Raw genomic sequence first — 12,522 nt, forward strand, 5'->3', positions numbered from 1 at the left:
GGTCAAGTGAGAATTGTTAAACTTGAGAAAGAATGTTGGAGTGGAGGATGGGATAATTTTTAAAGTCACAGCTGGAATTAAAGAGATAATATGTTCAGGTGCCACTGAAGCAGTGAACAACTGGCTGTTCCAAGAAAGAAAGGAATTAAAGGCATGCAAAGTGAAGAAGGGCTGGTGTTACCTTCTACCACACAGAGTGAAGCTACAAAACCCCCTGCCACAGCCCAGTGTTTGCCAAGGTTGTTCTGGTTAAAAAATTCCTTGACCCATTTGCACAGGCCCAGTCCTTTGTGTGCAGAGGCACAGACCCAGCAGAGTGTGCTGTGAGCAGGGCAGCTGGTGGCACTGCTGGGGGCAGCTCTGCCTGCCTGCACACCCTTCCCTTGGCTCTGCAGCAGGAAAGGGGCATGGATGAACCTCCTGAGCTTCTGTGGCTTCATCCCATTGCTGCAGCCTAGGTGCCACTTCCTTCTCCTCAGCCAGGCCTGCATGGGATGTGCAAGGTGCCAAGCAAACCTGCAGCTGGCTCTGCACGGAGCAGGAGTTCAGCCATTATGGATGTTTCTTGGCTGGTACATGCTGCTATTTTTGTCATTGTCAGAAAGGGTTCAGGCCCCTGAGCTAGACAGGGTTCTCCTTCTCACTGGTGCAGCCACAGACAAAAGGATAGCATGACTAAAATCACTTTTCCAAAAATGATACATCTCTGTTTTTGGATAGATGGAATATATTGAATAAAGGCTAAATTAAATCATCACAAAGTCAGGTTTTAGTTGTGATGACACAGACTATACACAACATAGTTACATGTCTGTGGTCTCACGTGATTAATGCCCATGGCTATGTTAATATTCTATTAATGTTTTTAAATGATGATGATTATTATAGTTGCGAGCCCTAAGCAGTTGCTACCACATCACTCAGGTGGGGATTATGGTGTCTGCAGAAGAAAGTTGTTTTATGTTGAGGTAGCATCCAACATAAATACTCCATCATATTGGAGAGAGGAAGTAAAAGTATGTGCTCAAGTCAGGATTCTGCAGGAGGTGCAGAAGTACTGTAGTGCTTATTTGACAGCCTGAAAGAGCAGTGTAAAGCACATAAAAGCCAGTATGACAAGAGGTAACTTTCCCAGGTAAACATGCTGTTGGTTGTAGAGAAATGTTTATATGCAGAAATATAAACAGAGCTATTGCAGTGACAGGAAATCTCAGCGGGGATTGAAGAATTTTCACTTGTTTTATCAGCAATTGATGATGTTTTGGGTATGCAATTGTACTGTTTAAGGATAAGGCTGAGTTGTGGCTGGGCATTCATGTGGTGGTGAGATGGGAAGAAATGTTCTACCTTGAAGGAGCAGTGTCTTGAGAAGGAGATTGATGGCTTAAAAACACCCAAGCTTTTGCCTTGGGCTACTCCATAGCTGGCTTAAAGGTTTGCCTATAGCCTGGGCTGGGTTATACCAAGTTAATGTGGGCAAGCTTCATAGTGGGATTTTTTTTTTAACAACCTAACAAAACAGATAATTACTAATCTCTTATCAACTTGTAAAAATATAATGTAATTAATTATTGTAATAATGTAACTTAAAAAAAATTCAACCCTCTTGAAAACAAAGAGTTTGCCTTTTGGTGATGTATAACTCATTCTCTATTAAAAATTTGTACTTTTACTTTCTGTTTTCAAAGCAACCATGCAAAACACGAGCCTATATTCCAAGTAATGTAAAAAGGGTGGCAGAAGAGGAGTATCTAATCCATTCATGTAACATTTTCTTCATCAGGAGACCAGGAAAAGAAAGTCTGCTGGAATCCTGTGTAGTAAAACCACACTGTTCAAACCTCAAAGGTCAGAAGTGACAACAAAAGCTCTGGGACTTGCCAATTCAGCAACTCTCAGTCATTCCTGTGCTGGAGTTGTACAACAATGGGAGAGGACTGTGCATCATGGTGTAAAAATTCCCTGTACAATCTGAGAGAGAGTCACAGGGGGAAGGAAAACATGATGTCTGTGCCTTATATGCTTTTTGTGGTTTTGTTAATTTTAGAACATTTTTAAGGCTTTGTCACAAGCCACTAGTTGAGATGATACACCCTTAAATTCCAGTTGTGTTATCAGTGAGGAGATGTGTAGTTACCTTGTTGTGCCCCCTGCAGCCAGGAGGAAATCACACTGAGTACCAGGAAAAAGCAGGGCTTGGCTGTAAGTAGTGATCTGGGCAGGAATCTCCTCTGTCTGTGGTAGTTAAATGTTCCAGCTGGATAATTTTTGCCAGCAACTCTGCTTCAGCCTCTAAACATGGATCAGACAATTGCTTTTATTCTCTTTGCATGTTGGAAGTGCAAGCAGAGATTATGCCTCACTGGCTAAGATGGAGCATTCAGGGAAGCAAACTCAGTGTTACTGGAGACTTGGGCTGGCACAAGACAGGGTGGTGGTCTCTGTGCTTACACCACCTCTCCAGCACACTGACTTTTTGTTTGGTTTGGTTTGTGTGCTGTCTGTAATGCTGTGTCTGATTGGCCACTCAATTTTTAGCATAGGTCTTTAAAGGAGAAACTTCAGTAATGGTTCATGCAAGGCATTGGCTTAACTCAGCTGCAAACCTGACCATTGTGTTGACACTCTCAGGAATATTGAACTTTATATATAGGTAGCCATATGTTTTGGTGGATCTGGGAGATTGTGAGGACAGTTTCTGGATGGCTGTTTTCAGGGACAGGCCCAATATCAGGCAAGGTGAGAGTGTGCCTTGGTAGCTGATTCACCCACTTGGTGATTCAGGTAAACTCTCACTTTTCTCTAGTGTCAAACTGAATTTTGGGCTGTCTGACGTGTTGAGGTGCAGCCTTACTCTTCCAAGAAGAGGTGCATTTCATGCTCCTCTTGTCTGAGCATGGTGGGATTTTGCCTGGAAAAAATACTTTGCATGGAAATGGAGTCATTTATGAGAAGTTGTGATTGTACAAAATTACATTGAGCCTTGAATCTCCTTCCAGACAGAAAAGAAATTTGTTAGTGCAGAGTGCATGAACTCATCAAAACAGTTTAAATCCAAGGGTCTGCCTTCAAGTCTGTGTGTGCAGCAGCACTTTGTGAAATCTCAATCTCTTAAATATGCACAGTCCTCCCACACATGGAGCTTCCAGCTTTTGACTGGGAGGCTGCTGCAGCAGGAGCATCACTCGGATAGAAATAGCACAGCCTTGGCCAGGCCCTTCCCTGGAAAAGCTCATGATGCACATGCAGATCACAGACATGGGATCCCAGGCTGGTTTGTGTTGGAAGGGACTTGAAAAATCATCCAGTCCCACCCCCTGCCATGTGCAGGGACACTTCCACAATCCCAGGTTGCTCCAAGCCTTGTCCCTCCTGGCCTTGGACACTGCCTGTGTCAGGGCCTCCCCACCCTCAGAGGGAACAATTTCTTCCTAATATCTAAACTCAACCTGCCCTCCTTCAGCTGAAGGCCATTCCACCTTGTCCTGTCACTACATGCCCTTATGAGTACATCCTGAATGGCAGTCTGGATATAATGAAACTTAAAACTTTCAAGAAAATGTTGTTTGCCTTTTCTTTTATTGGGAAGAGGTCAACATGAAAAATCTCAGCCTTTTGGTACTATGACTGAAAGAATAGCAGCAGCATGACAATAAAACTTGGAAAATGCTCTTCTTCCTTTGTTTCAAGAGATGGTGAGATCTAAACCAGCCCAATTTCATTGGATTAAATCACATTTTGCTAAATCAAGAGGTTGCACATTGCAGAATTTACTGCAATAGAAGAGAATTAAAAAAAATTAATTTCCCCCAACAAGTCAGCACTGATGTGGTGTGGCAGAAACCACCTTCTCCCCCTCCTAGAGTTTCTGCACCACTTTGCTTCAAGTTGGCTTGAGAGGCAGTTGATTTAAAAGAAGTGCTGCTGTTTCATGCTCTCCAAACAATGAGTTTGCTACACCTCTGAAAATTAGGCTGCTTATGTAAGGGCCTAAATAAGGCTGTATCATGCCAGTTTGAAAATAATTCCATAACTTTTGTATGACTCCTCTCCCCATGAAGCACATAAAGGGGCATGTAAAGTGGCAGGGCACTGTGCCTGAAGGCTTTTTTATTTGAAACATCTCAGTGTTGGAGAAAGCAATTTGATCTGGGAAAACAGACCTGATATCCCTGAATCTGGGGCTTTGTTCTAGGCTGAGCTGAGTAGTGAAAAGCTCTTCATTCCCTGTTAAACCTCCATAATCAAACATTCCAGAGGCAGAACACTGTAAAAATGTAAAAGCAAAACCTTACACTGTAGTAGTGTACTCTTGAGAGTCACATAATAGCAAAGTTATTTTATCCTCCAAGTCTGATTTAATCCTTAATGCACTTTCCAAGGCTTAAATTTGAGGTATTTTGGGACACTGTTACCTCAAATTCTAGCTTTTACATTGGAGTTTCTTGGAGGATGCCTGGCTGATGTTTCATTGGATTGCTGAATATTCTATGTTACAAAAAGCAGATTTCTCTGTAGGAGCAATGGTTGCATTTTGCTCTTGTTTAAACAATCACTTGTCACTCCCTGACTTCAGGTGATGCGCTGGGGCTGTGTCCAGGAACACTGAGTTGGGTCTGACCTGGCGTTTTTCTGAAATTCTGTTTGGGTCTGAATCATCTTCTTATCAATAACAAAATCTGTGATAACAGAACAACTGCTGCTAGCAATTGTACTCTGAGGTCACACTGCAGCTTCCCACACTGCTGAATTGGTCATTGTGGTGCTGGTCACCAGCAGGTCAGGAACAACCAACTCTCCAGCTTCCCATATGGGTCTGATTCAGCTCCTCTACTGGTTTGGGCTGTGCTGCAACCTCTGCCTCACTTGCTGTTTTGCTTTCTTTTAAAGAACAAAGTTTACAACCTAAGTAAAGCTTTTATGCAAGCCCCATGTGATGAGGCAGGATACAGGAAGGTAATCCAGGTTCTTGGCTGTTCCTGAATGTTTGCTTCTGGAGAGGGGCTGAAGCCCAGGGCTTTTCATCCTGTGGGCTGAAGGGCTTATCTCTCCTCTCTGCAGTGACCTCATCCTGAGGAGTCATGGCACTGAGCTGTTCCCTTGCCATTGGCTGTGTCCTACCTGGCCACTTCTTTCTCCCTTCCAATGGCTGTTTGCAGAGCCTGGAAATTTGCACCCACTTCTAACTGATCTCACTTTTTAACAAAATAGTTTCTGTTAATGCCTTTTTTTTACCCCACTCTCAGCTTCTCATGGAATTTAAAACTGGACTTTGTTCCTTCCCTGTTGCAGGCTGAATTCACTTAATTGCTTGTAGCCTGGTGTTAGAGCCTCTTGTTCCAGAAGGGACTATCCCAAAACTGTTGTTGTGGTGGGCAGCTCTGGCAGCGTGTCCCCCAGCCATGAACCTGGCTCTGTGGGAAGGTGGCACCACCATGGCTCGTGGAAAAAAGACCTCTCAGTGGAGCGTGGAGCAAGAGATGGGAGCACTTCTTAAAAGGGATCCCAGCTCTTGTTTATGTGCACCCTCACAGAAGCTCATGCAGGGGAGGAGTGGAGAGCAGTGGTGGGAGAACAGCACAGAAGGTCTGCTGTTCTGTGAAACCCAGTTTTACTTGCTTATGAGGGTGGCATGGATGTGATTAGAGAGTTGAACATCTCTTGCCACAATGGGCATGGAGGGTCAATCAAAGGTCCAGGATGGTAATAACTAGGTGGGGCTCTGAGTGAGCAGCCACCAACCATCCCTTGGCGGAGTCAAGGTACCTGTATCACTGGGCTTTGTTTCTCTAACACCTTGTCTCGAGGGTTTGCAAAGGGATCCTGAGCTTGTGGGCTGTGCCAGGCCCAGGAGCAGTGGTGGCACTCGAACCACAGCTGAGCTGGGGCCAGCTTTGGACTGGTAATGCTATGGGAACTCTCTCAAAGAATCTTTCACGATTTTGACCTTTAGGCTCTTGTTTAAAATTGTGGTGTTTGTTTCCTGGGCAATTCCTGCAGTATGTTACCGAGAGTATTGCCTGAGTGGAGTTTCTGTTGGAACCATTTATTTGTTTCTTCTAGGGCAGTAATTATTTACCAAGTATCAGCAGCTGTCTGGAAAGTCTAGTTAATTATCAGCTCACCTCAGTGAAACTGCACGTAGTGAAAACACTTCAATAAAAAATTGAAAGTTGTTCTTTTTCCTCTTGTTTCAGGTACTGGGCCCACATGTCCCATGTGAGTTGCGTCCTACAGATGCTCTGAGCACCCCTTCGGGCCGTCTCCTTGATGCACACTCACGGCATCATGGCCAGCACTCAGGAGCGCCTGAGCCTGTCTTCCTCTCCCAACTCCATCGGCAAAGCGTTCTGTGAGGACAAGGACTCGGGGAGGTTCCCCGAGGAGCCCCTGGCCGCCGGGAGCCGCCCGTCCCCGGAGCTGCTGGAGGACGTGCGGGAGCGGGGCTCGCTGCCGGCCGAGCTGCTGGAGGGCGTCAGCAGCCCGGGCACGGCGGCCGTGCTGAGCAGCGTCAGCGAGGACGCCCGCGACCACTTCGAGAACAGCGTGCTGCAGCTGCGGGAGCAGGACGAGCCCGAGCCGGGGCTCCCGCAGGGCACCCGCAGCCCCGGCGACGGCGACACCAACGGTGCCAGCGACGATGTGAAGGTCCAGTTCAACCGGACGGGCAGCGGCAGCGGCGGCTTCCTCGAGGGGCTCTTCGGGTGCCTGCGGCCCGTGTGGAACATCATAGGCAAGGCCTACTCCACGGACTACAAACTGCAGCAGCAAGGTGAGAGGGAGCCGCCGGCACTGCTTTGGGGTGAGGCGAGGCAAGTGAGCCAGGGCTCTCCCCAGCTCTCCACGTGGCCGGTTTTGTCCTGTCCAGCCCTGTCACGGGTTTCCAGGGATAAATCCCGCGCTATGGAGCCAACAGCCTCGTGTGTGGCAAAGGCAGCTCGTGAGGGAGTCAAAACCTGTTCAGCCCCAATGGCTTGGGCCATTGTGACAAGACCTGAATCTGAGCTGAGTGTGGGGATCAGAAGGAATTATGTTGAAATGCTCGGTACAATCCTTGTGTTTATTTCTGAAGGTTTTTTATGCCAGATGGAAAACACTGATATAGGCACTTCCAGGTGAAGGCTGTCCCCAGTTGACCACCAAATAGCAGGAGTATTGCTTCTCTTTTAAAAAGGCTTTTTTATTTCTTTTTATTCAGGAGTAATTTTCCTCTTTAAAATATCATTTAGTACTTGTCTTTCCAGAAATATGTTCTTCAGTATTTATACCTTTTCCATTTGGATGTGTAAGCGTAAATGTGTAAGTGTATGTGAGTATAAATACATATAAAATCTGTGGCTTGGGAATAAGTGATGTCCCAGTTGACTGCATATATATCTATATATCTATCTCTATATATATTGTAGGGGATACTGAAATCTAAAGAGCAGAGTATGCTCTGCTGTTGGTGTCTGATTTCTCCCCTAGCACAGGGGGAGGGAGATGGCAGATGGGAAAAGAACAAGCTGTCATTAGAATTAAGGAGCTGAAATGGTTGAGGCTTATGGAAAATGGGAACAGCCTGGCCACTGCAGTACCATGGGGCGAAGTCTCCTTTGAGCATCACTCAGTAGTAATCAAATGGCTTTTTGGCACTGACAAATTATGAGATACAAGGTCAGAAACCTGTCTGAGTGGTTCAAATCTAAACCCCAGAGGGATGGGGAACAGCTCCTAATATGAGAGAACAGAGCTGTTAAATAATGTGTTGGATGAATTTGCCTTGAATTCAGCTTCCTAGAGTCAGTTGTTTCCAGTTCAGAACTGAGCAGGAAATGCATCTCTACATTCCAGGTGCCTCCTGAGCGGCAGCTCTCTGTGCAAGAGTTTGCTTGCTTTGAAATTCTCTAGCACAGTTGGTTGTGTTTTGTTTGCGTGTTGTAAATTCGGTGTGTCACATGTGGTTCATACTATAAATAAAAACAGTGACAGAAAGTTCCCTGGGGAGTTAAGGCTGCTAGGGTGATTGCACAGAGGGTGAACAGTTTTGGAAGGGCTGTCTGGGTGGGGAGTCTCCCTTGGGAAGGAAAAGGAGGTTCTGAGCAGTCAGATGGCACTCGGAGCAGGCATTGGGCAGTGTCTGTGTGACAGTGCTTTGGGTTGGATGCTCAGTGTTTGTAAGTGAAGCTAAAAATTTCTAAGGAAAGGCCACAGGTGCAGAGTGTGCACTCCCAGCAATCCTCTGTGTGTCCCACACCTGTCCCCACTGCTGTCTCTGAGCCCTCCTGTGCTGGTGTGTCCCTGTCACCTTGGAGTGGTGGCTTTGGGAGAGCTGCCTGTGGGACAGAGAGATCCCATTTCCCATAGACCAGGGCCAGCAGCTGCACTGGAGCCCACAGTGCAGTCTGTGCTCTCGTGACCCACAGGGGACACTCGCACACCAAACTAAAAGATGGAAGCACTAATGAATGAAAAGGAGCAGCTGGGAGCAGTGCTGGGGCTGGAGGGTGCACACAGAGCTCGTTCCTGTGCACAGGGTGTTTTGCTGCTCTGTGTTGGGAGCATGTTCAGAGCCACACATCCAGGGGCAGACTCTGCTTTTTGCTGCTGGCATCAGGCCCTTCTAAAAGGGCAGATTTGAACTGGCTACAGATGTGGTAAGGCTGAGGATTAATTGGGATCAGCTTATATGTAGCTGTGGGGTTGAGCTGCATTTTCAGTGTCTTCAGTGTTAGAAAGGGGAGTGAAAAGAAGATTTAAAAAAAATTATTAGTTTTTCTTCTGGAGCTGCTTAGTCGTCTTGTTTTGATGACATCTGTTGCCCTGATGGCAGTACTACGCTTCTGTTACCCAAGGATAAACCTTTTCAAACTGCTTCTGTGCTGAAACTTGAGGATTTTGTGAGAATATTCATGTTCTCTTTTCCAAATGATCTCATTCTTGCTTCTTGCCACCAGAAAATCATCTTTGTGTGCATTTCATCAGCTACATACAAGCCAGCAGTTCACTAACTGATGTATGTGATTATTTTTATTTTTGCTGTCTTTTAGCAAGAGCACAGAGGATGCATGGATTGTGTTTGTGCAAGTGCTGTGTGGCTGAGGAAATGTCTGGGGCTCTTTCAGCAGCAGGGAGAGGATTGTGGTGGCTTTTCATTTCCCTGGGAGCTGCTTTACAGCTTTGGGCTGCTGCCATGGATCTTTGCAGATGATTTTGACCCCCCTTCTTTATGAGACAACTACTTAAAGCCTCATCCAGGAGTAATGGGTTTGGGCTGAATCAACAACAGGGGTAGGAGTCCGATTTGGATCTACAGGCATGTGGCCTTCCAGAACTTAAAGAGGGCTTTTAAAGAAGAGGGGAATGACTTTTTACAGGGGGAAGTAGTGATAGGGCAAGGGGGAATCGTTTTAAACTAATAGAAGAGAGATTAAGATTAGATTAGAAAGAAATCCTTCTCTATGAGGGTGCTGAGGCCCTGGCACAGCTTCCCAGAGAAGCTGTGTCTGCCCCTGCATCCCTGTAAGTGTCCAAGGCCAGGCTGGATGGGGCTTGGAGCAACTTGGGATAGTGGGAACTGTCCCTGCCTGTGGCAGGGAGTGGAAGGGAATGGGCTTTAAGATCCCTTCCAACCCAAACCAATTTATGTTGCCTGCAGGTGCTTCATGGTACTTTCTGCTGCTCCCTAGTGTCCCTGCCCACCTGCTTTGGCTGTCCTGCAGGCCCATTCTTTGGGACATGGTGGTGGTGGTGTGGTTGCAAGTAGTAAAAGACAAATAGGTTTCATGTCCTTGAGCCCATATTGCCTGTGAAACTTTGGCTGTGATGTGGTGAAAGAGGGAAAAGATAAGAACAGCTTTTACATGGTTCTGCATTATCTTCTTAAAATTACTGCTTGAGTGTCCTTCCTGACACCCAAATGGTCAACAAGAGGCCTGTCCTTCCCTGCAGGACACGAACTGGGCAGAGCCTTGCTCAGCTGGGAGCTGCCACAGGCTCTGTGCTGGTTGACCAAGTGATGCCAGTCACTGTTTGGTGAGGAGTCATTCCTGTGGGGAGTGTTTGCTTTTGTATTGTTCAATGCCAGCTGATTATCTGAGGTTTAAGTACTTGGGGTTTGACCCATAAAATCCCTCCCTTCTATGTTTTTCCAGTTGTTTACCCTGATTTCTAAAGGCTGCTGGTGAGTGCTTTCAGGGAGACACACTCAGTTCTTTAATTTGCATCTACCAGCTATTTAATTGGGATTGTGGGGACTCCAGCACTTTAAAGCAAGACTTGTTTGTGTTTCCTAGAGACTCATTAGACTTCCCAACCATTTCCTTTGGATTAAGAAGCTGTTTCCAGGAGCTGCTTTCACCTTCCCTTTCACAAGTTGTGTGTTTACCATCATTGTGAGAGTTTTTGTGCCTACCTGGAGAGCAAGGTGCCTGTCAGAGGGTGCTTGGGTTAAGGGGGTCTGTATAAACCAGAGATGCTTCTTGTCACAGTGCCAGTGCTGGAGAGCAGCCAGTGCTGGGAAAAGCTTCCTCCAAAGAGATTGGTTCAATGGCTCAGGCTGCTCCTGCGTTTCTTCCCCATGGGAAATAGATTCTCATCATTCTACTCAAATGGTTCTTAATCACCTCAGAAACGCAAGTTCTTGTGCAATTCCTGCTGCTATTACACTGTAATTTATTTAGGGGAAGTGTCCCACTGGTTTCTTAGGGCCCAGAAGAGTCTGACTACTGCACTGTATGTTACCTATGGTTTGGCTCTTTGTTCTTCTTGATATTCCCCAGGATGTGGGATATTTCACTGTCACTGCACTGAAACCTCTTTTCTGAATTGTGCCCCTGACAATCAGGATGCAGATGGGATATGGGAGAGCATCTGTGTTCCGAAATAAACACGAGATGACTTTGCAGAAAGATCCATATGAACTTTTGCTTCCTTTGTTTACAGCCTCTCTCAGCCTTTGCCATTGTAGAGGGAATATTAGAAGAAGGTAATATTACCTGATAGGGAATATTAAGAGCAAACTAGGGTTCCAAGGTGATACAGTTATCCATTAGTGCTCGCAAACTGTAAATGCCTCATGGAAACGAATGTCCGTGTTCTGTGTCCTGTACAGGAAAGACAGACTTCCCACAGGTAAGGATGGAAAGAGACTTTGAACAACAGGGAATGGCTTCCCACTGCCAGAGGGCAGGGATAGATGGGATACTTGGGAGAAAGTCTTCCCTGTGAGGGTGCTGAGGCCCTGGCACAGGGTGCCCAGGGAAGCTGTGGCTGCCCTGGATCCCTGGAAGTGTCCAAGGCCAGCTTGGACAGGGCTTGGAGCCCCCTAGGATAGTGGAAGATGTTCCTGCCTGTGGCATGGGGTGGGACTGGATGGGCTTTTAGATCCCTTCCCCCCCAGTCCATTCCATGATTCTATGAAAGAAACAGCTATTTCAGTACAACAGAATGGTTTTGATGTTGCCCATATAAAAATGCTGTTCATCAACATGCACAAAAATCACCTCTATTTGCCACCTCCTTTCAGAAGTGATGCATGTGTGAATTGAATTGAAATACAGATCTTCTTGATTTAATCATGAATGAATGAATTTTATTAATTATCTAATTATTTTCTTTATTTAAAATATTTTAGTGTTTAAATGTCCAAAGATTTAAATGCCAGTTTATGTTCAGAGCTGAAAGCAGATCCATGAGTATGGAAAATAGCCTTGTGTCTGGGAAGGAACATGTGCTGGGGGTTGAAATCTGCCCTGCCAAGGGGGAGGGAATTTCTGCTGGGGATGAGAAATGTTTTTGTTTTTAGTTCAGTGAGCAGGAGTGCTGGGGTCTGGCTCTGGGGGAGAGCAGCTTTTCCCGTGCCTGGGGAGCTCTCGCTCAACAGGAGACAGCAGCCCCTGCCTGCCTGTGACGGGACAGGGAAAGATTTGAACTGGGATCAGCCCACAGACAGGTGGGATATACAAGTTCCCCTTCAGTGATAACAATATCTAGAATGGACACTTTGGCATAATCCCAGCTGCAGCCCTTGGAACATCCCAAAGGCTCAGAGTCTGGATGAGACAACCTTTGTAGTCATCTGAAACAGAGATCTGCACTGGTGTGACTTCCTTTTATTTCAGAAATCAGTGGGTTACTTGTTGGGTTTGCTGTAAATAATTTATTCTCCAAATGTAGATCTTTATTGAATTACAGTAAATAAACAGTTGCCTGCCTTTTATCCTGCTGTTTGTGAGATTTAAGGTAAATTCAAGGTGACTGATAGGGAACAGGGCTTTCTGTTCTGATGGGTGCACTATCCCTACAAATTTGTTTGGGTACTGAAGAGGAGGAATTGCTTAAGGTTGTTTTGCTGCTTGACATTGACATACACGATGTTGTTGTGGGAAGGACCTATTTCTGTGCCTGCTGCTGGTGGTTGATATGCTTTCTGTTGGCTATCTTGGTGGTTGCTGCCCTGTGTTTTACAGCCTGCCATCTCTGACTTTCATTTGCTATTTTTATTTATTTCAGGATCTGAAAAAGACCGTCAATATTTTTATA

At 45.9% G+C, this 12,522-nt stretch overlaps 1 protein-coding gene across 3 annotated transcripts in view; it reads left to right on the forward strand.

The window, feature by feature from the left end:
* Positions 1-12,522, forward strand: part of MAP3K13 (mitogen-activated protein kinase kinase kinase 13) — a 71,734-nt gene that overhangs the window by 40,515 nt on the left and 18,697 nt on the right. For all 3 annotated transcript variants that reach the window (XM_030226915.2, XM_050977913.1, XM_050977914.1), the window contains exon 4: positions 6,198-6,772. In XM_030226915.2, the coding sequence (XP_030082775.1) occupies positions 6,271-6,772 (502 nt within the window). In that variant the 5' untranslated portion in view covers positions 6,198-6,270. The remainder of the gene's footprint in view (positions 1-6,197; positions 6,773-12,522) is intronic.

This window comes from Serinus canaria, chromosome 9 (assembly GCF_022539315.1).
Source record: "Serinus canaria isolate serCan28SL12 chromosome 9, serCan2020, whole genome shotgun sequence".
NCBI lineage: Eukaryota > Metazoa > Chordata > Aves > Passeriformes > Fringillidae > Serinus > Serinus canaria.